The 27,933-nt window shown below is 44.7% G+C and overlaps 1 protein-coding gene across 1 annotated transcript; it reads left to right on the forward strand.

The window, feature by feature from the left end:
* The first annotated feature begins 484 nt into the window (after positions 1 to 484).
* Positions 485 to 27,933, forward strand: ccdc22 (CCC complex scaffolding subunit CCDC22). Its single transcript, XM_080535385.1, has 16 exons — positions 485 to 825; positions 1,378 to 1,555; positions 10,341 to 10,473; positions 17,726 to 17,832; positions 18,648 to 18,732; positions 19,127 to 19,296; positions 20,332 to 20,556; positions 20,833 to 21,024; positions 22,539 to 22,658; positions 23,584 to 23,700; positions 24,727 to 24,828; positions 25,131 to 25,238; positions 25,363 to 25,458; positions 26,124 to 26,183; positions 26,405 to 26,479; positions 26,637 to 27,933. Exons 1-16 carry the CDS (start codon positions 776 to 778, stop codon positions 26,748 to 26,750), a joined length of 1,932 nt encoding a protein of 643 aa, XP_080391511.1. The 5' UTR covers positions 485 to 775; the 3' UTR covers positions 26,751 to 27,933.

Genomic DNA, 27,933 nt, shown 5'->3' on the forward strand with positions numbered 1-27,933 from the left:
AAGAGTGAGAAATCCTCCAGTAATTAACTAAATCGAATTATAATTTACAGCATAATGACAATATTTCATTAAGCAGACTACACAATCTAAAAAAAAAATAGAAAAAACATTTCACATTGGACAAGAAAACATAGAGTAAAACAAAAAGGTACTGAGCGGTCCATGATCAGATATTGACCACGTGACGACACGTCAAATACAAGACCCCTAAATGCACGTGCCAAAACGTTGTGCCCAATCATGCGACTGCAGCAGCGGGAGGCTGATGGGTAATGTTGTTTTACTGGTAAACTTTTCGGGCTCCTTCTGACACTCTCGAACAATATTGAAACTTTAAATCCCAGAATACACCACAATGACCTACTCCTCCCATATGACTTCCTGCCTATTCACTGATACGGAGTTTCTGCTTTTTACGAATGTGTTAGCTGGCGTTTGTGGCGATAACCACAGTAACCACACCGTGTCATAGGATGGAAGGCTGTTTGCGGGACATTTAGATAAACACGAGAAAGTATTGCTGAAACAGCCAGTGCCTTTTCAGTTCATGCGCTCAGGAGAGACTGTCATCCAAAGCTTTTGACAGCTAACAACAGGCTAGCTAGCGGTGCAGCCAAAGCCAATGGACAAGCCTGGGAACTGGCTAGCTAGCTAGCTAGCAGGTCAGCAGTAGAAGCGTATTGAATCGTTGTGCTTTGTAGCGGAGGCTACCCCTCTTTGGAAAGAAAGTTGCCGAGATAGATATCGAAAGGAGCTGCAAGACACTTCTTCAGTGATGGAGGAAGTTGATAAGATTTTAATTCGCTCGCTTAGACAGACTGGCACGTAAGTATCAATAAGTTATTAGTATAAATACGTTATTGAGTAGCCAGCGGGTGTAGGGCATGGGATCTGTGACTAATTTAATACTTTATGCATCCCATTTTGATAGTGGAGGTTAAGTTTTTTTGGGGGGGGGGGGGGGCTGATGATGCATTGATTGCACCATGACAGAACAAGCCATCATGACCATGTCTAATCATCAGCTCCAATTGACAGTTACATATATATTGTTCCTCTTAGTCCGACTGAGGCGGAGAAAGAAAAATATTCAATGACAACTGCTGAATGCCTAAAATGCCATGGATGAACATATGCGAGAACTACACAACAACAGCTCTCATTCTGATTTGGAATGAGTGTACCGATCATATGATGTGTGTGTGTGTGTGTGTGTGTGTGTGTGTGTGTGTGTGTGTGTGTGTGTGTGTGTGTGTGTGTGTGTGTGTGTGTGTGTGTGTGTGTGTGTGTGTGAGAGAGAGAGAGTGTATCAGTCAGCCAGTCAAGTGGGAAGTTATCCCCTTGTGCTTGCACCTCATGTTCTCTGGGTTTGCACAGGGACGTGGGTGAGGACGTTCAGAGTGTGAAGCAGTTCACCAGTGAGCTGATTGTGGAAGCGGTGGTGAGATGCCTGCGAGTGATCGACCCAGCCCTGGGCAGCGGGCTGGCCCCCTCACTACCCCCTGGCATGTCTGCCCGCTTCAGAGTGGGCATGAGCTTGGCCCAGACCTGCCAGGTGAGGAGTCCTTAAGGAGAGGGATAATGTTGTCATGTTTTTCCTGTCTCAAGATGCTGATCATTCTGTTTCCCTGTCTACACCCCCCCACGCACACACACACTCCCTCCACTTTGTAAATGACGTTTCAGCTGAGTATTTTGGTATGTATTGTTGCCAGTACTCAACTTCATCATCGTTAGTGATTGTTACGTTGCTTAGGGCCTGTTATATCCAAAGAACATGTTGAGCTTAACTCAAATGGGTTGTACTTATACTTTTCACTGTTCACTTTTGTTTCTTCACATAATTGGATACCATGGCTTTTAAGATGTTGGGAAAAGAGTTGTGACAAACAGCTTAGTTGGCCTACGTTAGCTGCAAAAAGTTATTATTATTATTATTATTTATTTTTAAAATTATTATTATTTTTAATAATACTCTCACTCTCATATCAATTCAATTTATTATAGACACATACAGTATATCTCAAAAGTGAGTACACCCTTTAGATTTTTGCAAATATTCTGTTATATCCTTTCAGGGGATAACATTATCCTACTGAAACTTTGATATAACTTAAAGTAGTCAGTGTGCTGCTTGAATAACAGTATAGATTTATTGTCCTTTGAAAATTACTCAGTACACAGCTGTTAATGTCTAAACAGCTGGCAACAAAAGTGAGTACACCCCATAGTGAACATGTCCTAATTGTGCCCAATTATGTTGTTTTCCCGCCCTGGTGTCATGTGATTTCGGTGCCTCATTTCGGTACTTTTCTATCTCGCTCCGGTGTCAACTGGTGACTCGTGACGTCACATCGCCTGTTAAATTTCCACTCAGTGAAAGCAGCGAGTACGGAAGGATAACGAGAAGGTTGCTAATAGCAACTTCCGCTAGCGGGTAGGGGTGTAACGATACATCGATTCACATCGATGCATCGATTCATTGACTAACGATCTGATTACATCGATGCAATGTAAAAATATCGATCTATATCGTCATCTTATGCGCGCAGAGAGAGAGAGAGACTTGAAAAAGATACGAATGTTTTTCATTTTTGATGAGAGACAGTAAGTCTATCCCTTTTAATATATATTTTGGAACATCTCTCTGAACCAGGGACGTTAACATACTCGCGTTCGCAATGTGTGACTCGCATTCACCGTGTGTGACTGTCTCGGCTCCACTTCTCGGCTCCTCCTCCTCTCGTGTTCGGCAATCTCCGGTGATCTTCGGAAATGTTCGGCTTGTGTGAGTGCGTCTAATGAGAGTGCGTCTAACGGGAGTCTAATGGGCGAATACATTGACCGTTTTGGACACCAAAGATATTTTTTAACATCTACTCTTCGAGGCGAATCCAGTCAGACCAATATCAGACCTGCTGGACGTGTGTGACACGTGTGTGGACGTGTGTGTTTGTGTGTGTGTGTGTGCGTGTGTGACTGGATGTCTCTCTGAACCTGTGTGTGTGTGTGTGTGTGTGTGTGTGTGTGTGTGTGTGTGTGTTAATGAGCTGTATGTTAATTACCACTTATTACAATTGATAATTGTGTTAGATTGGCATATGATATCGCGTCATATCGATCATATCGTCATATCGATCTTGAATCGAATCGAATCGAAATCGTATCGTGACTGGCATTGTGATATCGTCAAACATTGTATCGTCATACAAACAAATCGATATAATATCGTATCGTGATGAAGCTGGTGATTTACACCCCTACTAGCGGGTTGGCATAACGCGACGCTCGACTTATGGGTGCGTTCCGTAAACTCGTTCTGGAATTCTGATCACCACTCGTGGAATGCCTTCTGTCCAATCAAATGACTTGCTCCCCTTATGACGTCGGGCCCAGTGTGCGCTGCGACGCTCTCAGAGCGAGTTTACGAACGCAAGCCTTTGATTGGACAGTGCACTCCAGGATTCGACGCGTCTGTTGATGACGTAGTGCGGATGTGTAGCTGCGTCTCTGCGAGGTGGACAACATGATCGGGGATCTCCTGATATTCGGGTACTGTGTCAGATCATGTATATATCATGTAGATATATCCTTATCCTACTACTGTGTCTGAAAAATTAATCGTCATGTCATCATGGACCAGAGAGGGGGAGGGGAGTAGTAGTAGCTGAGCGGCAACAGAGTTTGGATTTTGACGAGGTGGAGGGCTCCAGTTCATCAGTTATATTTCCTCTCGGTCTTCTTGGTTCTGGGGGCTATGCAGGCCTCTTCACTAGATCCCTTTTCTAAGAATATTCTGATGTCCTTGAGGGGCTGCCGAACAAGTGTGTACTCGTATTCGACATCAGTACCAACGATAGGCACCCCCAGCTTAATGGAGTCCCCAAGGCTCAGGAGTTTTATTTTCATTTATTTTAATTTGAGTGTATATTTAACTAATATATATATTGTGCCTCAGCAATAAAAAAGTGAAAAGCTGTTTAATGTTGTCGACCGTGTTATTATTATAATATATATATATATATATATGTCATTTAAAAAAAATCAAAAGTACCGAATTAAGTACCGTTTTGGTACCGGTACCGTTTTTAAAGTATCGGTTAGGTACCGGTACCGGATAAAACCCAAACGGTACCCAACCCTAGTGCTTTATGAACTGTAGTATCATTGTGTGCCGTGTTATTCACGGACAAACACGGTGCCCTTTGCGGGTTAATAACTTCGGTTTACCGTGGGTTAGGATAACAAACATTCAAACGTGTCCGGATAGGGGAGAGGACAGGGAATCCAAAACCATTTGAATGGTGTAGATTCTACACTCCTATCAACGTCGACAGCGCGGAGCGAATTCCCTGTTAAAACGTTTCTCTGCCCCCGCTGTCAACTTCCAAACCGCAGCAAGCGGTGCTGCGAGCAGCAGCGGGTGAACTCCCGGTTCATCGAGTTTACGGTTAAAAGCATAACTTCTCGGGGTGTCAGCGCGGTGGTTAAGGGCTCAAAATGACCGTATACCGATGGTGAAGTTAGCAAAGGAGTATTGTGTTTGTACCACCTCCACAGCCGGTGTTATTCACGGGCAAAGACGGTGCATAATAGCGATTTTTATGTTGTGCTTGTTGTAAATAAAAGTTCTATGATTCATTGAAATGACATTAAACTAAGATAATACGATGGTCAGCATAATTTTTCGAATCTTTATTAATAAGCTATTACAGAAACTGTAGTGACATTTTCCAAGAGCGAATGTGGTATTTCAAGATGGCGGTTAGTGAAGAAATCTATGAACATGGGATGACGATTTCCATTGACCAATTAACGGTGTGCAGCGTCACACGTCACACGCAGCCTGGCAAAAAGATCCGGATCTAAAAATTTAGACCCTGGTCTCGAAGGGGAGCTAAAGAAGCGAGCCGAGCCGACCTGACGCGACCCGGGCCGACATATGGAAAAGGGCCAAAGAAGCGGGCCGGCCCGGCTGGCCCTGTAATGGAAAAGCGCCATAAGCAGCTGCTGTGAGCCCCACTATTAACAGTGGTGCAAACTTGTCACCTTTAGGTGAAATTCGCCGTTTTTACCTCAAAATAGGTGACCTACGTGAATCATGCAGATCTGCAAAAAAAATATTTGGGGAGGGGGGGGGGGGGGGGGTCTACATCTCATCTCATCCAAGTCACATGATGCCCAAGCTAACATCTTCCTGTCTGCTAAACTCTGCTGCAGTTGAAATAAAACGTCTTAAAAAGTTCTTAAGATGGATGTAGAAACATAAGAAGTAATCAAATAAAATAACATAGAAGTTACTGTATGTCTATGTTGCGATAACTTCTCAACAGGAATTTACAGGGTTCGTTCAAACTATCGTAATTCTTGAACTATATGTGCAATCGAAAAAAATCCAACAGTTTCTGAAAGCACAGAAGTTGCACTCTAGCCATTTAGGGTTATTACGGTAGTTCACCAAAAAAACAAATGCACTGACCTCAAAGTGTCATGGAGTGATTTGAAGAGAAGCAGTATTTTAGCGGTGTTTTATACTTTAGTGAGTTTCTGTACATACAGTATATGTTTGTGATTGTGAAATGTCACAAAGACCATCTAGGCTAGGGTAACCAATCCACCTAAAAGTTTCATCGAGGACGACGATGTAAGTGACGAAGGACTGATTTCTTCTTCTGAACCAGGGTATGGAGGTTAGTTCTAGCGAATTTACCTGATAGAACATCGACATGCTAGAAACACATAACTACACATAATTAGATGATCATTATAAGTATTTAGTGATTGTTAAACTGTTGTTTATTATATCGAGTGGGTACTTTACAACTTCAAGTTTCGTGTTATGAAAAAAACGAGTCGGCGAGTGGTTTGCCCTAGGCTGCGTTCGTAAATTCGCTCTGGAAATCTGATCAGCAGTCGTGGAATGCCTCTTGTCCAATCAAATTACTTGGTCCCTTTATGACGTTGAGCCCAGTGCGCAGAGCGAATTTACGAACGCTGCCCGAGACTGTCTCGGGTCCCCCTTTACCTCGCTTTTAACCTGCTGCTACACTGCTTCTATAACATCAGGATCAGACAAAGGGCGAGACTTTCAAAATAACATTTTTTAATGGCTTCTGTGTGCTTTAGACTTGCGGAGAATCGATTTTATTTTTATTTAAAAAGTCAGACCGGAAAATGTATTATTGTCGCCAGACCCACTGCGTGGGAATACGACGCGTGCAGATGAGAGACAACATATAAAACAAAACTAAACTTATCGCACACTTATTGCTCGTGTAACATTGGTTAAGCTGCGCCCAAAACCCCGATATTTTGCCAAGTGAAATGATAAGACAAGAGGCCTCGATACGATAATCGCCGTAGGAGGTGATTCGACTGTAGGCATGTGAAGTTAGAATTTCTTCAAACTTGCAGTGGTAGCAACGGTATGTGTGGTTTAGTAAATATAGTGTGTGTGTGTGTGTGTGTGGACCTCCTGTGAGAGGTGTGTGTGTGTGTGTGTGTGCCATATCTCAGTATGTAGGCTATGCAGTGTGAGTAAGTGTGTGAGTTTATTCTGTTATTTATGCTATTATATCTAATGTGTTGAGAAGCAATGGAAATGAATCAAGAAATTGATAGAGTAGGCTAACTTACATTATCATTGTTCTATATGCAACAGAACAGATCACCCAGCATTGCTAATGAAAATAATCAACGAATGTGAGTAATACCAATACTTGCTCAATAGGTCTTAAAATCTATTAAAAGTGGTCTTATAAAGGTCTTAAATGTAACTTGTAACTTGTAACTTGTAACTTGTAACTTGTAACCGCATAATTATTTTGAGAACAGGTTGCTTACATTAATTATGAGGGTGTTAAGGTCAGGGCCATCGCTACTTACACGCGCATCATTGTTAGACCACTGTTAATGATAGAGCTAACCATCTACGGGCAAAAAAAAAGTGTCACCTTTTTGGACCATCGCCAGTTTGCACCCCTGACTATATGTTGGTCACATGAAGCAGATTATGGTCATTTTATGCACCCAAATTGTGGAATGCACTGCCAGTTTACATTAGGGATGCAACCTCAGCAATATGTTCAAGTCAAGACTAAAAACCCATCTTTTTAATATTGCCTTTAAATGACTAAATAATTAAATTATGATTATATAATGATTGGAGCACTTTGAGCTGCAACATTTGCAGGAAAAGCGCTATACAAATAAAAAGTTATTATTATTATTACATAATTGCTGATGTTTGTTCATGATGTGGACAGGATGAGAACGGCTATGGTTTCTAGCAGGGTGTATGGGTCAGTTGAACTTCAATTCGGTGGTGTTCAGCCTCCTACACCCCTCGTCCTTACAGGCCACACAGGGCTAGAGGTGTTAGCCTCCTACCCCCCTGGTCCTTATGAGGGGCTAGAGGTGTTAGCCTCCTACCCCCCTGGTCCTTATGAGAGGCTAGAGGTGTTAGCCTCCTACCCCCTGGTCCTTATGAGGGGCTAGAGGTGTTAGCCTCCTACCCCCTGGTCCTTATGAGGGGCTAGAGGTGTTAGCCTCCTACCCCCTGGTCCTTATGAGGGGCTAGAGGCAGTGTTTCCTCTATATGCATTTATTGGTGGCGGGCCGCCACGAATGAATTTCCTCCGGCACTAATTGATTCAGTCCACAAAAACAAAACAAAAAAAATCCACCTCTGAACATTAGCTGATTAAAATATATATGATCCTAGATCAGCGCTATAATGGATGTTGACTAAAAGTGCACCTAAATCCACGCCCATCTCTCTCTAACCGCTGATCCAAAATCAGATTAATGACATTAAACATTCAGTTGACGACGTGACACAACTCCTGATTGGTCTAAATGTGAACCGGCATGAGAACCGTGCAGACTCAACCATCCCTGCTAAGCAGTCTTACCTGCCGAAATGCTCGGGCGCCTGTGTTTTCTCCTCGCAAATAACGGGCTAAAAGTCACCGGTAGTACCATCTAAAAGATACAAAAAGCTGATCTAGCTAGCTAGGTGCACAAATAAGATATCACGTTAAATAACTTCGAAAAATTAAACGAAAACAGCGACAGATGGATGGATTTTTCAAGAAAAAAGATGTCCCAGACACTTCAAACATTGCTGAAGCTAGCAGTGGCTATGAGCGATCCGAAACTGCATGAACGTTTATGGCGGGGTACCACCACCACCAGCTACAACTACAGCGGGAGAACAAGCAGCAGCTACTGTGCGCTGTGGTATGTACACCAACATATATTACTTTCGTTTGTTACTTTTATTTGGACTTTGGATTTTAAGACCACTTTAATTCATGAAAAGGTCCAGAGTTTCTTGTTGCAAACGGAGGAAGGACAAACAACAGGTGCGTTGAAACCAACACCCAATCATGCCAGGACGATGGCTAATTTGATAATTTTGATAGACATGATAGCCATCACATCTAGTTGAAAAACTGTCGCAAGTTGAAGAACTCGCGCAAGTTGGAAATACTCGGAAACTTTCACCAAGTTGGACATACTTTTCCTGTTGTGTTTGAGACGGAGCCAAGACTGCTCGTTTGGAAGGACATTGGATCCGTGAGTAACGTAAACCTTCAGAGCTGATGGATGGAAACCGGTATCACAAGTTTATATTCTGTATATTTTTTAATTTTTTTGCCATCCTCCCTCTAGTTTTGGTTGAAATTAGGTTGTTGTTTTGAGCGCGCGTGCGCGTTTCATGCGCGTGCAAGCGCGTTGCACGCGGACAGGGCTCTCCTCCGCCACTAATGTAAAAATTCCTGGAGGAAACACACCCCCTGGTCCTTATGAGGGGCTAGAGGTGGTGTTTGGAGTGAGGGCAGGATGTTCTTATCATCAGCGCTGCGCCGGAAGGTTGGGGACTTCATCCTCGAGGTCGACGGCTGCTCCATCTCCCCATCCTCCAAAGTCCGGACCGTAACCTGGGCGTCATCCTGGACTCCACCCTCTCCTTCCACTCCCACATAAAATCCATCACTAAATCTGCCTTTTTCCACCTCAAAAACATCGCCAGATTACGACCCTCCCTCACTGACTCCACTGCCGAAACCCTCATCCACGCCTTCGTCACCTCCCGTCTGGACTATTGTAATTGAGTCCTGTTCAGGGTTCCCAACAAAGCCCTGGACAGGCTCCAGTATGTGCAGAACTCAGCTGCCAGGGTCCTCTCCCACACCCAGCCCTGGCAGCACATCACCCCCACCCTCATTCACCTCCACTGGCTCCTGGACAAGTCCCGCATCACCTACAAAATCCTCCTCCTCACCTACAAATCCATCCATGCCTGCGCCCCCCCACCTAACCGACCTCCTCCCCCAGCATACCCCTTCCCGGAACCTGCGGTCCACTGACATGGGCCTGCTGTCCACCCCCCGCACCAACCTACGGACCTTTGGGGACAGAGCCTTCAGCGTGGCTGCACCTACCCTCTGGAACTCCATCCCCATAGTGATCCGCAACGCCCCCACCCTGGACGCCTTCAAACTAGCACTCAAAACTCATCTGTTCTCCAAGGCCTTTGGCCCCTAGTCATTGTTTCAGTTTTGTTTTGTTTGTTTTCTGTTTTGTCTGTCCGTTCATTCCCCTGTAAAGCGTCCTTGGGCTTTTTGAAAGGCACTATATAAATTAAAGTTATTATTATTATTATTATCCCAGTGCTTTAGTTCCCAGCTGTTCTTAGCTTGGGTGCGGCTACAGAAAAGGCATGGTCGCCAAGCAATCCCCCGCGCTAGGCCACGCACACTTGGCCACCGTGCCTTTTCTGTAGCCGCACCCAAGCTGTGGAACTCCCTTCCACCAGCCATGTCGGCCCTGATACTCTCAACACATTCAAGACCAGACTCCAGACACATTTGTTCAGACTTGTCTTCGTACAGCATAGTACGCTCCTGACTAGCACTGTCCCCCATAGCTGCCTTTTTGTTTGTTGGTTATTTTCTTCCCGTTGTTTATTGTCCTGCTTCTCCTCCTCTTCTTCTTTTTTCGTTCTTTTTTTCCTGTACAGTGTCCTGGAGTTTGAGAAAGGCGCTTTTAAATCAAATCTATTATTCTTTTTTACTTAGTTGTAAATTCAAACAGGTTTGTTCAATAGGCTCGAAGCACTGGGCTTTGAGTGCTAGCTGGCTCTGGCACACACTGACACACTGTAAAAAAAACTGCTAATGATTACAAAAAGGGGATGTTTAAAGATGCTTTGTACAGTTTTTTCCAAGTTCAATTGACTTTTAATTGACCCCCCAACCCTGGTCTTTCAGCCGTGAGTATGAATAGACTCTGTATCGGGGCTGACGTTGATAAACGTGTGTTTTTGTGTGCAGGACCTCGGCTACAAGGGAGAGATGGGCTACCAGACCTTCCTGTACAGTAACGAGCCGGAGATCCGCTCCCTACTCATGTTCCTGGTGGAGAAGCTGCCCAGGGAGAGTGCAGAAGCTTCAGACCAGCCAGCAGGTACATCTAGAAACATCTAGACTAGCCAGCAGGTACATCTAGAAACATCTAGACACATCTAGACTAGCCAGCAGGTACATCTAGAAACATCTAGACAGATCTAGACTAGCCAGCAGGTACATCTAGAAACATCTAGACACATCTAGACTAGCCAGCAGGTACATCTAGAAACATCTAGACACATCTAGACACATCTAGACCAGCCAGCAGGTACATCTAGACACATCTAGACCTGGGTTTCCGTTAACCGGTAATTACCGGTCTTTGTCCGATAAAATCTGTTGAAGTCCGACATATTTAAACCTCTTCGGTCATAATGTCCAGTGAAAATAACCGCTAAACCCAGTAGCCCATTCGGCGGTAACGCGCCCCATCTGGCAACCCTGTCTCTCAACGGCGCGAGTAGTTTCGTCAGTTAATTGAGTTTGATCTAGTCTAAATAAAACCACTGCAGTGACCGGAGTCAAGGTTATTGTTCTGCGTGTTTTGGATGTGCTAGAGCACAGTGAATGACCACCGAGGGCCGTGAGATGCGGCTAGTAAAGGACGCTAGCGGCCATCTCAACCCCGTTCATTGATTGAGCCTGCCGTGCCCGTTCCAGCCCTGAGTCGGGAGAAGTACTACGGGAGTAGTGCGCTACTATCGACAACCTGGGCTCCTGGTACCATTAGATTAGGATTGATTAGATTAGGTTGACAATACCACACTACATTTGAGTTTAGGGATATCAATGTTATATATTTGTGTATGTTTTATCTTTATGTATTAAATGTTATAATTGTTCCACATTTGAGACCTGTCTTCCCCCCACTCAGTTATTCAGTCGGTGTCCATCATTTTAATTTAGTCTATCTATAGTGTTAGAGTTTAATTTGTGCCACTAAGTTGAAATGTGGGGTGTGTATTAGGGATGCTCCGATCTGGATTTTTGGGGCCGATACCGATCACCGATTTTTTTCCTCAAGATCAACCGATACCGATACCGATTTTTTTAAAAATACATAACTGTAGGCCTACTGACTGGATAGCCTACATATTTTTTGCTTTTTAGACAAAAGTTTTGATCCATTAGGCACCAAGCAAACGCAGACCCATTTTTATGGCATAGTAAAAGTCTGGCCTATCACCCAGTTAGGGCCTGAAGCCCAAGTCAGTCGATATGGCTGTATAAAAGACATCATAAACGTGGCCTTCATGGTTTACATACTGTTACGTCCTCCTATGTTTTCTGTTCAGTTATCTGTCTTCCCCAGAAAAAAAAAAAAAAAAAAAAAAGGGCGGTTTTTGCGATCGGCCATTTTTGACGATCACCGATCGAGTCATTTGGAGTGAAATCGGCCGATTTAAATCGGTGGCCGATAAATCGGAGCATCCCTAGTGTGTATCCCCCCGATACATCCTCCTCATTCTCATACTCCCGAGTCCGAGTAAGTATGATTTGACAGGCAGCTAGACTTAATGCCTTCCCAATCAGCGAGACGTGGTTATAGAATTGACGTTGTTTTATTGATAAAAAGGGTAAAACTGGAAAGAGAATATAAAAAACTTACATTACTGTCATGAAACTATTTAACACACTTCAGTTAACGTAATGTGGAGTCCGTTCATTGATCGATCGATGCAGTCCGTTCAAATAGCCGTCAAAAGCTAAACTAGGCATACTTAAAATTACCAATTACATACTCAAATCCCATTAATGCAATTGAAATAAACATCTTAAAGTAGCCTACAGTCGTAATTCAAAGTAGCAAAGGTGACTAGGCTGCCCAGTGTGGCGCGCGTGCAGCCCTGGACATTATTATGCCATAGTAGCGCATGCGAATCATGAACGCCTATATTATAGTCAGGTTCACTATGTTTCAATTTAAACTTTCGTGGGAATTTTTTGGGGATTTGCTAATCTATACATTTTTGGAAAGGGCATTGTATGAGGAATCAGAAAATATATGTTTCCATTTGCACAGATGTCTGAAAGGCGGCCATCTTGGCATTTACAAAATGGCCGCCATAATACACACGTTTTGTAATATCTTGGCTTCTAAATAAGCTAGAACATTGATTTTAACTGCTAAACCTACATTTTCAGGGTCAATGAATCCAATGGTTGGAGTTACAAAGCCATTTTCTGTATTCTTCTTCTTAAAAAAAAAAAAGTATATGGGCACAGGCAGCCATTGCTCTGCAGGATCCATAGGCTAATTGGATCCCCTGCAAAATTGGTACTCCAAACATGAGGATGGCATGCTTAAACCAACAACCACAGACGTCCTCCCAGCCCCAAAGTCCATCATTGAGATGGTACAATGCAAATGCAAAACTGACTGTTCTTCTGGCAGATGTTCATGCAGAGCTAAGAACTTAGCCTGTACCGACATGTGCAGCAGCCAGTGCCAGAACGATGACGATTCCCAAGCTGTGACGCACGAAAGTGATGATGATGAACTAATCTAACAGCCCAGCTCACATTGGCACGCATTGGACTCGCCATTCACATATCACATCAGGTGGTCTAGTGTGTGGGTAGTGGTGGTCTAGTGGATAGTGAGTTGGACTTGGGATCGGAAGGTTGTGAGTTCAAATCCCGCCTGAAGCCACACCACTACTAGTGTGCCCTTGGGTAAGGCACTTAGCCCTCAGTTACTCCAGGGGGAATGTCCCTGTAATTCGTAATTGTAAGTCGCTTTGGATAAAAGCGTCTGCTAAATGGCAAAATTATTTAAATTAATTAAATTATTACATCACACATAGCATAAACGCTTATACATAGTCAAGAGACACAACCCGCCTGTCATTACACATAGAGTAAATACACATCCCACAAACAGAACAACCAGCACACCATACACTCCCCACATTCCTCCCATTCATTTATTTTGTTTCATTCCCTATTTTTATCATTAAATATGATATACGGAGCTTATTCTCCATGCCGCACCCGCCTTGAAGTCCTGCCTGAGAGCGTTCCTCACTTCCTGTTTGCGCCAACTCAAGATCCCCAAAATCTGGCGAAGAGCCCTAGTTGTTGCGATCCCTAAACCGAATAAGCCTGAAGGGGACCCTAAGAGTTACCGTCCCATCTCTCTGTTATGCATCCCCTTCAAGATCCTCGAGACGGGGCCGTCTTTATAGACCTGACGGCTGGCTACGATACCGTATGGCATCGCGGCCTCACCTGCAAGCTGCTCCGCCTGCTGCCGGACAGGCACATGGTCAGAATGATCATGGAGCTCATCCGTAACCGCAGCTTTACCCTTACCACCGGTTGCGGACAGCTAAGCAGGCTTCGACGCCTTAAGAACGGCGTCCCTCAGGGATCGGTCCTGGCCCCCCTCCTCTATAATATCTACACCTATGACCTGTCCAACACACTCTCGCGGAAGTACGCCTACGCAGACGACCTCGCAGTGGTGTACTCTGCTGGAAATTGGCAGTCTGTGGAGGGGATTCTGAGCCAGGACATGCAGACACTAGTGGCATACTTCCGGAAATGGAGATTGAAGCTTAGCGAGGCAAAGACGGTGTCGGCTGCCTTCCACCTTAACAACAGGGAGGCTAAATGTGAGCTTAGAGTATACCTAGATGGAACTCCCCTGCCATGTTCCGCTGAGCCAATCTATCTCGGCGTGACATTGGACAGGACGCTCACGTTTCGCCGGCACCTCGAGTCACTGCGCAAGAAGTTAACAGCTCGTGTGGCGTTGATGAGGCGACTGGTTGGCTCAGGCTGGGGCGCCGGCGCAAAGACCTTGCACACGGCAGCCCTAGCCCTCCTTTATTCAACTAGTGAATACTGCGCCCCAGTATGGTGTCGCAGTGCCCACACCCGCCTCATCGACTCGCCTATAAACGAAGCCTTGCGGTTTGTGACAGGATGCCTGCGTCCTACCCCCGTGGACAACCTTCCCACCCTAGCAGGCATCCAGCCCGCAGGCCTCCGCCGCATGGGAGCCACAGCACGTCTCGCCTGCCGGGCCGTGGAGCTTAATAACCATCTGCTCCACGATAGGCTCACTATAACAGCGGAGCCCTCCCGGCGTCTCAAGTTGAGACACCCATTTGTGCCTGCCGCACAGGATCTCAGGCAGCAATGCAGAGATCTTAACATCAGTGCGGCAGGATGGGCGGATTATATGTGGCGCACGGAGTGGGAGGCAAACACCTCCAAACTCCGCGCCCATATCCCAGTCGCCGGCCCTGAGCCCCTCGGGATGGACTTGCCAAGGCTATCCTGGGTGAGGCTCAATCGTCTCCGGACCGGCATCGGGCGTTTCCGCTCATCAATGCACAGATGGGGCTTGGCCCCAAATGCGTCGTGCGAGTGTGGCGCAGAGGACCAAACCGCAGACCATGTTATCCTGGATTGCCTGGTGTACCACCCACCCAACGGGATGCATGTTCTGTCGGTACTAGATGACGAGACGATGACGTGGCTTCTGGAGGGGTGTCCAGAAATATAGCCCGGGTGAGCCCCTCAACCAGGTCTCGGGGTGGTAAAAGGGTAGCCCCTCGGCCCCGAGCATGGTGGAGTGGAGAGGAAAACAACTACCCATACGCCGAAAGAAGATCATTAAATATGCCATTAGGCTAAAGATGTACCTGCCTCTGTATTGCCTTACTGGTTGCTGGCTGTTGCCATAACATCCAAAAATGTATAGATTAGCAAATCCCCCCAAAAAGCCAACAAAAGTTTAAATCATAACAACGAGACTATCTAATGCAGGAGGTTGTCGTGATCATACTGTGGTCTGTGGACTCACGTATGGAAGTAATAGAAAAACGACAATTTCTTAAAGTATAAGTTACACATTTTTATGTGATGATATAAAAAAAAAAAGAATACAAAAAATAGCTTTGTAACTACAACCATTGGATTCCTTGACCCTGAAAATGTAGGTTTAGCAGTTAAAATGTTCTAGCTTATTTAGAAGCCAAGATATTACAAAACATGTGTATTATGGCGGCCATTTCTTAAATGCCAAGATGGCCGCCTTTCAGACATCTGTGCAAATGGAAACATATATTTTCTGGTTCCTCATACAATGCCCTTTCCAAAAATGTATAGATTAGCAAATCCCCAAAAAATTCCCACGAAATTATATAACAAACCTGACTATTATTATATAGTTCGCGATCTAATCGTATCGGATGAGAAATAGACATTAAATGGCATAGGCCTATATAGGCTACACAACAGCTAGTCACCGCGACAAACACCTATATTATATTCTAATATGATGACCGGAATTTCTCCCGTTTGTCCGACACATTGAAATCTTCCCGGACACGTTGACCGGCACACATTTTTTCTAACGGAAACCCTGATCTAGACACATCTAGATTCCCTAAGTCTACTCCCTATTTGTTGTGAATTGTATGCCTGAGATTTACGTTTAAGTCGTCTGTGTCTGATTGCTTTCTGTGTTCCTTGTCTTTGTCTTTATCTGTTCCTTTACCCGGGCTGCGCCCCGGGCCGATGTAAAAGTTGGATGGGGGGCGCATTATAAATAAAATTAACATTAACATTAACATTAACATCTAGACTAGCCAGCAGGTACATCTAGACACATCTAGACACATCTAGACCAGCCAGCAGGTACATCTAGACACATCTAGACCAGCCAGCAGGTACATCTAGAAACATCTAGACACATCTTGACCAGCCAGCAGGTACATCTAGAAACATCTAGACACATCTAGACCAGCCAGCAGGTACATCTAGACACATCTACAAATCTAGACACATCTAGACACATCTAGACCAGCCAGCAGGTACACATCTAGACACATCTAGACACCTAGACACATCTAGACACACCTAGACCAGCCAGCAGGTACACATCTAGACACATCTAGACACCTAGACACATCTAGACACATCTAGACCAGCCAGCAGGTACACATCTAGACGCAGTCCGGCCCGGACATAGCACGGCTGTAGAAATGCCCGTGGATTCACACCAGGGAAATGGATGTCGAAATGATTAGAAAAACATGTATTCCTGTAATGGAAATGTCTCAATTCCCCTGCTGGTCCTCGGTGAGACTGTACCAAAGATTAGTACGTTTTAATAAAGTAGTTTGCAAAAATACTGGCTTCCACAATCAACACACAACATAGGGTTAGAGTGATCAGCTAAGATAGAAACCCTGAACAATTTATTAACAATTCCCGAAACATTGAACGCCCAAACGTCACCACAGCTGAAATCTTTTTTTGTTTGTTCTGCTTGTTTGTAACGAGTGTAGGCCACATCTAAAATTCGAAGCATTCAAGCAGCACAGCATTGGAATGCAGGCGACATAATAGGTGACACTGTAACAATTTTTTGCTGAATCAGTGCCTGTATGCTTTTTTTCCGATGCTGCATCACAGAATGCAGTTGTCTTCATCAGTCAGAGGTGAAACTGAGTGTGTGCTGGGTTCAGAGTTGATGTGATATTTTAGCGTCGGCATCCGATTTAATGTTCAGACTTTTCTTTCGAAAAATTTGAATACATTTCTGCGTTGTTGAAAGTCAATGACACACTCGCTAGTCAACTGACACAGCTTGTTTTGTGAGCCTGCTGACAATGTAAAGTAGTGTTATAGTTAACTAGGTAGCAGTGGGGATTACTCACCGAATCCACTGCATTGCAGTATTTTGGCTTGACTAGTGAGTTTGTGTTGTGATTCTCAACAACGTTGCAATCTATTTCTGTGTTTCAAAATAAGAAATGTAACATTTTGGGGATCATTTTGGACAGTGTCCTCTCCTATCTCCTCTCCTCTCCTCCTCTCCTATCTCCTCTCCTCTCCTCCTCTCCTATCTCCTCTCCTCTCCTCCTCTCCTCCTCTCCTATCTCCTCTCCTCTCTCCTCTCCTATCTCCTCTCCTCCTCTCCTCTCTCCTCTCCTCCTCTCCTGATGGTCTATCATTTAAATCGACCAGTTGTCCTTTCTTATTTTTTATTTTTTTAAAATGTATATCCATATGCTCTGCTCTCAATTCACACAGTCCAATATACTTTTACATAAGAGAGTTTAGAATGTCATGAGCGGTGATCTTGTGGTTGTCAACGACAAGCCCTCAATTAGTGAAGTAATGACTTGAATTAGCACTTGATTCACGCTGGGCTCAAACCAAATGTGCAACACTCCTGTGTTGGAGAGACGGGCGTTCTAACGAGAAGATTTCATGTTTTCGTACTGTCCGTCCAGTCTCTCAATGAAATAGCTTTTTCTCACCTATGCGCTTGTGTACCCCCTTCACAGGCAAGTCAGCCCTCCTCCAGAGGTCCATCGCTGGCCAGATCAGAGCTCAGATGGCCTTGCCCTGGCTGGCTCCCTCCTGCAGACTGCCCCTGCTCTGCAGAACACAGGTACACAGGAACACAGTGATCCGCAATGCCCCTACCCTGGACACCTTCAAATCAGCCCTCAAAACGTATCTGTTTACCAAGGCCTTTGGCCCCTAGTCTAGTTTTTTCACTGTCGCTGTCTTTTTGTTTTCTTAGGTTTTTTTCCTAGGCTGTCTGTCTGACTTTCTGTCTGTAAAATCTGTAAAGCGTTGGGTTTGAGAAAGGTGCCATATAAAACCACATTAGTATTATTATTATTATTATTATTATTATTATTATTATTATTATTAGGTACCGTACGCAGTCGGAACATCTCGGTGGCATGTCACAAAGACTAGATTAGATTCAACTTCGTTGTCATTGCAGAGTACAAGTACCAGACAACGAAATGCAGTTTAGCATAAGTGCAAACGGTGATATAAAAACATGATAGTGATAGTGATAGGTACAGTATGGAAAGTACGGTAGTTCAAGGTATATACAGGAGAGGATAGTAGTAAGCTATGTGCAGTATGGTGTACACAGCTCCATTGTCCTACTCAGTGATTTTGCCAGCTTTTCTTTTGATTTGAGTTTTGGGGTTATCCAGCTTAACGGTCGGTCAAATAACGGTTGTTGTAAAAATAATTATTGATATCCTAGATCACATGGAAGTTACCGTTCTAGGACTAGGTTTAATGAGAGTGAGAATGAGACAATAATGCCTTTTTCATGACCTGTAATTAAGAATTAGCTGTGTCGAAATATCCCAGAAGCACAGTCTGTTTTGGCACGCCTATTGGAATCCCCCTCTGTGTGGGACAGCATTCCCACGTTGTGCTTGTGTTCTGTCTTAGAATCCAGGAACATCCCACAGCTTCCACTCGCAGCCTCTCAGTTTACCACACAGCGTCAAAGTCCTGGGGGGAAAGCTATCCAAAGGTAAAACCCTTAACATGCACAATCATTCTTTATACGTGTGTTTAGGAACATAGATTGTTTTTCTGACCATGTGACCTGAACAGGAAAAAACTCCAGGCCCTAGTTTGTGGATAGGTGAATGGGGCCCAGAGCTTTTCCTGATCAGAGCTTTTCCTGGTTAGTTCCAAGACTTTTGTCCTGACCACATTGGGTATAGTTCTGTCATCCTCTTCAGTTCTGTAGGGTTTCAAATGACTTCTACATGGCACACAGGTGCAACATTGAAATTACAAAGCTCTTACTTTGCCACTGAAATATGGGGCTGGTTTTCCCTGAACCACGGTTAAAGAGAAATCCCCATTGAAAGAGTTGATCGTCAGTTTATTTTTTGCTTTTGTGTTGTTTTCTACGACAGAGGTGAAGGACTACCACGCAGACTTCCTTCCCCCTGTGACGGCCCAGCCTTCCCAGCATGCCTCTGTGCCCGCCTCCCTGCTGGAGCAGCATGCGTCGGAGCTCAGTGCGGCCCAGGAGTGGGAGACGGAGTGGAACAGCCAGGGCCTCCTCTCCCGCCTCACTCCAGAGGTGAGTCACTTTACATAACGGCCTCACCCAACGGACCAGACAGAAACCTGTGACCTTGAGGGGGTATTCCATCAACATTGCTAAAGGAAAATCCAGGCTTATTTTTGATAAGTCTTGTAAGACATATCATAATAATCCTGAATTTTTCTTTAGTGATGTTGATGTAAAAAAAACTAGTATCAATATGTGTGTCAATAATAAGTATTTGTATTTCAAGATATTTCTTCTTAATAGAGAAAATACCACCGCTCCTCCGTGATCAGACTTAGCTGAGGTGCTGGAACTAAAGAGTATCAATAGAGTGCAAAAAAAGATATATTTCTTCTTAAAATTACACATGACAAAGACCGCCCTGAGAAATGAATTCATGTATTGATTAATGTATGGTTGTCAAATGCTCAACTGTTGTGATGCACTTCTGTGTCCAGGTCTTTGTTCAGTCTGTGGATGAATCCACTTCCTTATCGATAAAAAGAAGCCTCCGTGTTAAATTCATTACCCTGGTCTGTTCTCTCTTTCAATGAGAAAGGTTTTTCTTCCCGGTAAACTATGTTTACTGTCTCTATTTGTGCACCGCGTAGGCACGTCATACATGGTCTGGTCATTTGGGCCGCAAATCGGCAACCAATCAAAATGTTCAGACTTTTATTTTTGAAACATGGAAATACATTTCAACGTTGTTGAAAATCACGACACAAACTCGCTCGTCAAGCCAAAATTCTGCAACGCAATGTACTCGGTGAGTAATCCCCCACTGCTACCTATAACACTACTTTACATTGTTAGCAGGCTCACAAAACAAGCTGTGTTAGTCGACTAGCGGGTGTGTCATTGATTTTCAACAACGCTGAAACGTATAAAAAAAAATCGAAAGAAAAGTCTGAACATTAAAAGGGATGCCGACTTGCGGACCGATCGACCAGACCGTGTCACGTTTACGGCAATAGAAACCGATTCGGTGAAAAGTCCGATGTCTTCTCTTTCATCCGGAAACTCTGGTCTAACCCTGTGTGACCCTTCCGGCCTCTTCCTCAGGAGTACCGCTCCAGGAAGCGCGTCCGTCTGCAGAAGCGGATCGAGGAGCAGCTCCGCGCCGCTGCCCAGCCCCCCCACGACGACGACGCCGCCACGGGGGCCCAGCGGTCCGCCTCCGACCTCACGGAGCTCCTGCAGTCCTTCGCCAGCTCTGCCGCCGGAGGAGGCCACGTCCTGGCTAAAGGCACACGCTTCACCCACACCCAGAAGTTCACCTTCACCCAGGTCAGTAGTCCAGGGTTCCCACGGGTCCTTGAAGTCCTTGAAAGTTTGTGAATTTGAGAGAAGAAAAAAAATCACGGTCTTAAGTTTTTGAAAATAGACATTGACTAGATTAAGCGTCGACCACGTAACCGCAGGGTTCCCGGTTCGATTCCGGCCGCGGACATGTCCTGCTTGTCATCCCTTCTCTCTCTCTCTCACTCATCCTTTCCCCACTGAGAAAAAAAACTAACTTAAAAAAACCAACAGTAAAAACAAGGTGGGGTAAATGTGTTCCAGGAGCCGGAGCGGGCGGCCCAGCAGATGGCGTCGGCGGTCAGCTCCCTGCCCAGCTCCCGGCAGACGGAGGAGGACGCGGTGGCGGGGCGGCAGGAGGAGCTGGGCGCCCTGCAGGAGGTGCTGCAGCAGCTGTCCCTCCACCTGGAGGAGCAGGGCGGCGGCATCAGGCAGCTCTCCGTCTCCATTCAGCAGGTGACCAACCACCGGAATTTGAGTGGATTGAGTGGCCACTTCTTCCACTCAAAATAAGTCAGTGTGATTTTTTTATGCAACAGGCAGTCTTAATTAGACGGGTTAGTGTGGGTAGTGGTGGTCTAGTGTGTGGGTAGTCTAGTGGATAGTGAGTTGGACTTGTGATCGGAAGGTTGTGAGTTCAAATCCCGCCTGAAACCACACCACTACTAGTGTGCCCTTGAGTAAGGCACTTAGCCCTCAGTTACTCCAGGGGGAATGTCCCTGTAATTCGTAATTGGAAGTCGCTTTGGATTAAAAGCGTCTGCTAAATGGCAAAATTAAAAATTTAATAAAAATTAACCTGAGAATATTGAGTGAACTTGAGTGGATTTTTTTTTTTTTTTTTTTTTTTTTTTTTTTTACATTTACCGAACGCTCTTGTACCAAAGCAACTTACTAATTAGAGATGACAGGTGCCAGTCACTAGTAGTGGTGTTCCCCGGTTGGGATTTGAACTCATGACCTTCTGACCTTCAGTCCAACTGTCTATCCACAAGGCCACCACTACCCTACTTCAGGCTACGTAGAAGGGGCTCAATCTGGGATTTGTTCTGCTGTTTCAACGGCATCAAAATGTCACGATGTAGCCGTTGAATCCAGAGCACTGTCTATGAATTTGACAGGGTTCCCACGGGTCCTTGAAATCCTTGAAAGTTTGTGAATTTGAGAAAAAGAAATCACGGTCTTAAAATGGCCATGAGAAAATAGACATGGGTCATTGAAAGTGCTTGAATTCCCCTCTCTCTTTTTAATTGTTGTCTGTGAGCGGATAGTTCCTATTATATACATTCTCATCTAGATCTGTCTCAAACTATGCTGTGTTGGGTTCTTGAATTTGAGGGAATTGAGTCTTGAAAGGTGCTTGAATTTGATGTTTCAGAAGGTGTGGGAACCCTGATTTGAGTGGTCACGTTTCCCCAGCCACGATTTCAACTCAATACCAAAAACAAGTGGCGACAAACAAATGAAGGAGTGCATCTTTAAATGTACCGTTACATAGGCTACATACCAGAACATATACCAGAGCGGCTGTGGCTCAGGAGGTAGAGCCGGCATCTAAATGATCGCAAGGTCGATGGTTCTTGGGCAAGACACTGAACCCCAAATTGCTCCCAATGAGCGGCCGCTTGGAAGCATGGAAGCGCTTTGGAATAAGACGCTATATAAGTGCAGTCCATTTACCATTTGGAACAAATACTATTTGTACTATTTTGTACTACATTTTTACCTGTATGATAATTTCACTGCAACAACTTGGTAAACACATGCAGTTCTGTAATAGCCAGTTGGTGCTCATGTACCTCTACTTCTTAGGGGAGGTAGACATCGCAAGACGGGCTCATTGTAATGTTTGATACCGTTTCCCTATTCCATTCCGTGCGTTACAATGAGCCTGTCCTCTGATTTCTCCCTCCACCAGCCTCTCCTGGTGAGTCAGCTCAGCCTCACTGGTCCTCTCTGTACCTACGTAGGTGTCGGACGTGCTGAAGCAGAGAGAGCTGAGCAACGCAGAGAAGGAGGACTCTGTGAGGGTGAAGAAGCAGACCGTTGACCTCTTACCAGATGCTGAGAACAACCTGACCAAGCTGCAGGTGGGAGAGACGCCCCCCCCTCCAACCACCATCATCATCATCTATCATTTCTGCTCATAAATCTGTTGTAGTTTTGTCTTACTGACTATGAATACATTCTGGGATGACATCTGCTTTCTGTCATGCGACGCTTCCACACATGTGAAAGCATCAAAGAGTGACTCTCTCTCTCTCTGTGTGTGTGTGTGTGTGTGTGTGTGTGTGTGTGTGTGTGTGTGTGTGTGTGTGTGTGTGTGTGTGTGTGTGTGTGTGTGTGTGTGTGTGTGTGTGTGTGTGTGTGTGTGTGTGTGTGTGTGTGTGTGTGTGTGTGTGTGTGTGTGTGTGTGTGTGTGTGTGTGTGTGTGTGTGTGTGTGTGTGTGTGTGTGTGTGTGTGTGTGTGTGTGTGTGTGTGTGTGTGTGTGTGTGTGTGTGTGTGTGTGTGTGTGTGTGTGTGTGTGTGTGTGTGTGTGTGTGTGTGTGTGTGTGTGTGTGTGTGTGTGTGTGTGTGTGTGTGTGTGTGTGTGTGTGTGTGTGTGTGTGTGTGTGTGTGTGTGTGTGTGTGTGTGTGTGTGTGTGTGTGTGTGTGTGTGTGTGTGTGTGTGTGTGTGTGTGTGTGTGTGTGTGTGTGTGTGTGTGTGTGTGTGTGTGTGTGTGTGTGTGTGTGTGTGTGTGTGTGTGTGTGTGTGTGTGTGTGTGTGTGTGTGTGTGTGTGTGTGTGTGTGTGTGTGTGTGTGTGTGTGTGTGTGTGTGTGTGTGTGTGTGTGTGTGTGTGTGTGTGTGTGTGTGTGTGTGTGTGTGTGTGTGTGTGTGTGTGTGTGTGTGTGTGTGTGTGTGTGTGTGTGTGTGTGTGTGTGTGTGTGTGTGTGTGTGTGTGTGTGTGTGTGTGTGTGTGTGTGTGTGTGTGTGTGTGTGTGTGTGTGTGTGTGTGTGTGTGTGTGTGAACAGGCTCTGGTAGAGGGAAGCGCCAAGCGAGTGGTCAGCCTGGCCGCCCAGTGGGAGAAACACCGAGCGCCGCTCATCCATGAGCACCGCAGACTCAAGGAGCTCTGCAGCAACCGAGAGGTAACCTCCATCACAGTCACCTTTATTTCTATAGCTCACACACGCAAATGTAGCACACAGTGCTTTACAGAATAAGGTAAAGATCAATAAAAACATGGTTCAGATCAATAAAAACATGGTTCAATTAAATGGTACAGACAACAAGACAAACAAAGTGTCCTCAGACTAGTCTTCCACTAGTCTTGAAAGACGTGGTGGGAATAGGACCGAGAGGGCATGTAGACGGCTTCATTTGTGACACCACTTTGCTCAACCGGTGCAAACAAGCTCATAATACTGTTTTGTTGAGGAAGGGAGTCATCAAGCGACACATTTGGACTTGTCTGAGTGATTCATTCGAATGTCAGTTATCTTGTCTCTAAAAAAATGCTACACATTCCTCACACTTGGAGGTAGAGAAGATGTTGACAGGTGTGTAGGAGGCAGGATTTATGAGGCTGTCAATCGCTATGGAATTGTTTTGATTTCTCGAAAAAATGTGGAGAAGTGATCTCTCCGAGCGTGTCTTATTGCCTTATTAAAGGCGTAAAGATGTTGTTTAAGACTGTCGTGGTGGACCTGCAGCTTGGTCTTCCTCCATGTGCGCTCAGCTCTGCTTGTTCTCTTAAGTTGAGTTATCTCCTCATTCCTCCACTGAGCTTTTTCTTTGGCCACAACCCTTTTCAATTTCATAGGTGCTACAGAGTCATGGGCTGCACTCAATTTGGCATTTCAAGTGGTCACTAGATCATTAACATTTACATGTGAAATTCCCAACTTCCGGGGTTTTTACACTATTTGTGTTGATCATTATTTTTTAAATGATCAGCTGCTTCAGATAGCGTTTCTTAATAAAGCATTGTGTGCTCATTTCAGCTCTGGGCGTCAGTGCCGTGAAGAAAATACAGAAGTGGTCAGAGACGATAAGGTCACAGATAGAAGATACAACCGTTACACCACCAAATAGACTAGATCTGGTTTACGTTGAGAGAGAGAGACTTTGTATCGGCGAGGGCCGTATTGAAACTTCCATCCTCTCCTGCGTAGGCGGAGTCGTCCAGGAAGCTATCTGAAATCAAAGACCTTCACGACAAGATCCGTCAGTCAGCGGAGGAGGCCAAGAAGAAGGAGGGACTGTACAAACAACTGGTACTGGAAGCAACCAAGTTTTCTGTTTGTTTTTTCCTAATACGATTTTTATCTTGTGTATCTCTATTCTGTTTTTGTTTGTTGTGTTGTTGTTGTTTTTTGTTTATTGTTCTGCTTCTCATCTTTTCTTTCTGTGTCACTCAGTGTCCTGAGTTTGAGAGGCGCTTTTAAATAAAATCTATTATTATTATTATTATTATTATTGTTATTATTATTAGGCGGTCGATTTTTACATTGTGTTCCGTTGACAGTCCCAAACATGGTTGAAACTCTTCTGTGGAAATGTGACTCTTCCCCTTCAGATAACCGAGTTCGAGAACCTCCCCAAAGACGTGTCCCGCTCCGCCTACACTCTGAGGATCCTGGAGATTGTCGGCAACATAAGGAAACAGAAGGAGGAAATCACCAAGGTACATTAAAGACGCCTTGTAGTTCATACAGTCCTTCCAAACAAGGGAATACAAAATGTGTTACTTAGTTTTGACTGACTGGATAGAAGCATGGTATTGATGAGTGTCTACCTTGTCTCTGCAGATCTTGTCTGACACTAAGGAGCTGCAGAAAGAGATTAATAGCTTGACTGGAAAACTAGACCGAACATTTGCTGTGACTGATGAACTGGTCTTCAAGGTTGGTCATGAATGATGAAGGAATGAATGAATGAATGATTGAATGATGAATCGGTCTTCATCTAACAACATAAGTCATAACAGCCAGGGCAGAGTCATAAGTCATAACTCATGTTCATTCATTTCATTCATTCATTTCATTATGTCTCCACTATTTTAAGATGATCGATTTTTGATATTGATCCGCATTTTTTTTTTGGCTTAAGCATTTCGGTTCATTCCTTTGTTCTAAATCATAGTTTTATTTATGAATCCAAATCCAGGATTTGTAGAGCCTTATAGGGAGGCAGTTACAATATGATTCTAGGGTTGATGAGGACCTTTGGCTATGTGCTGTTAATAAGTGGCACTGTGATATTAATAATCTGACTCTTTAATTTCATTAACACTATGTGCAAATAATTGTTGAGTTTGTATTAACTAGATGGAAGAGTGGATCAATCAGACTTATCAGTTACAGTCACATGACACTCAGTATGCAAACATACCCATAGAGTCACTCAACATCAAAGTGAGATCATTGCTTTGTCTCAGTGGGTTTTACCATGGCCATTTGGCCCATCAGGGGAAGGGAGAGCAAGAAGGGGGGAGGTTTTGGGTTGTAATTCAGGAATGCACAGTAACCATGTACCTTCTTAATTATCTGTCTTGTTTCCTACTATGCAGGATGCCAAGAAAGACGAGTCTGTCCGTAAATCCTACAAGTACTTGGCAGCCTTGCATGAGGTGAGAGCTTGTTTTCATATCATAAACTGCTTTTATAACACAAAGAACGATGCATAAATATATCCTTAGGGGCACGTATGTCTGTTAAACCCCTGGGTCTCTATCTCTGTCTGTTAAACCCCTGGGTCTCTATCTCTGTCTGTTAAACCCCTGGATCTCTATCTCTATATGGGTAAACAGTTGTGGAACTTCATCCACTTTTACCGTCTTCCCTGTTTTAGAACTGTACTCAGTTGATCCAAACTATCGAGGACACTGGCACAATCATGAGGGAAATTAGAGATCTGGAGGAACAGGTATGTCTGGCTGTGGAATTATTTCCAAAATACTATTCACACACCATTCCTTTGCTAAATCATCAGGCAAACTTTGTCTGGTAAAAGTGATAACGAAGAGAGTTTTACTACTTTTTTACACTGACCGCCACTGTTGTTGCCGCCCTCTGTCCTCCAGATCGATACGGAGAATGGCAAGAAGACTGTGAGCAACTTGGAGAAGATCCTGGAGGACTACAAGGCCATCCGACAGGAGAACTCTGCCCTGGCTGTCAAAATCCGGGAGGGCTGACATGGCCCTGGCACCGCCCTCCCTCCACAGTGGCTCGTCTGGTGTTTCCGCCGGGCAAACTGACCCTATGGCCTTCTCTTAAGACTGCCTGGCTCCTGTGGGGGAACCGAGAAAGCACACTCCATCTGCCGAGTTTCGAATGCTGTCAGCTGTCCGTCGTCACCTTGTCGCTTGAGAAACCTACAGCATATATAGGGGGGAGAGACCAGTTTTTTTGTACCGAAATGATTTTTTTTTTTTATGCACAAACAATAATGATGGATGTAGAAATGAGATTCTCTCACCCATTACCAAGTGATGAATGATGCTGTACATCCTTGTATCTCTGGTGTCCGTACACTGGTTTCGTATGGATTCCATCCAAACATGAAGAAGAACGGGCGATTCACGATGCTATGACTTTTTCTATTTGAAATTTGTAGTCGTTCTTATCTTGATTGTAATAATTCCTCCATCCGTGTAGATCAAATGTCTTGACGATCAAGTTACAATTACACGAACACTGATTTGCACCTCTCTGAACTTGAACCGATCAGCCCCTATATTCTTACTGGAACTGGAAATGTACACCTGATGGGCTAGTTAAGTCTCCCGAGCCTTATCCTAGGTTGAACAGCTTCTATGGAGTATCCAATCCATTGAAAGTGCAATCCACATTTCACTAGCAGTCTGTGTCGCTGTAAGAATCCTCCCCAGAAACAGTTGCTGTAGCAGTCTGAATGACAAGATCCATGCATTGATGGGCAATGCTTCCAAGTTATCTTGAGACTAAGAGTTTGGGAGTCAATGCTTCCTGATTAACCCTTTAGTGTGGAGGGACCTCCGCCCCCCCCCCCCCCCCCCCCCCGGTGAACGCGACAGATCGGTACGGCCTGAGACTCCATTGAGTTGTGCATAAGAGTTCCATGCCACATGTTGTCTTGTAATCTGATCAATATGGAGATTGCGACGTGTGTCTTTTGTAGCTCATTCTCACGCCTTGAAATCAAATGCTGCTTTTCGTCTGTGTCTTTTGCTCAGTGTTAATTTGCCTCTCCATTTGGGCACTGATCTCCTGAATGGTCAAATGTGGTCTAGATTAGTAAACCTACAATTATTGATCATCATTGAATATGTGGATTAATCTGCTCATCGGTCAATGGACCTGTGTCAAATATATTGGTTAAATACCTAATTGTTGTCA

The sequence above is a fragment of the Nansenia antarctica genome (genome assembly GCF_963989245.1).
Source record: "Nansenia antarctica genome assembly, chromosome: 6".
NCBI classification, from domain to species: domain Eukaryota; kingdom Metazoa; phylum Chordata; class Actinopteri; order Argentiniformes; family Microstomatidae; genus Nansenia; species Nansenia antarctica.

Bases quoted from the DNA above. Each gene is read 5' to 3' on its own strand.
- ccdc22 (XM_080535385.1), top strand. From the start codon at position 776: ATGGAGGAAGTTGATAAGATTTTAATTCGCTCGCTTAGACAGACTGGC. The intron at 10,474-17,725 runs GTACATCTAGAA...CCCCCTTCACAG, and splicing joins AGCTTCAGACCAGCCAGCAG to GCAAGTCAGCCCTCCTCCAG. The intron at 19,297-20,331 runs GTGAGTCACTTT...CCTCTTCCTCAG, and splicing joins TCTCCCGCCTCACTCCAGAG to GAGTACCGCTCCAGGAAGCG.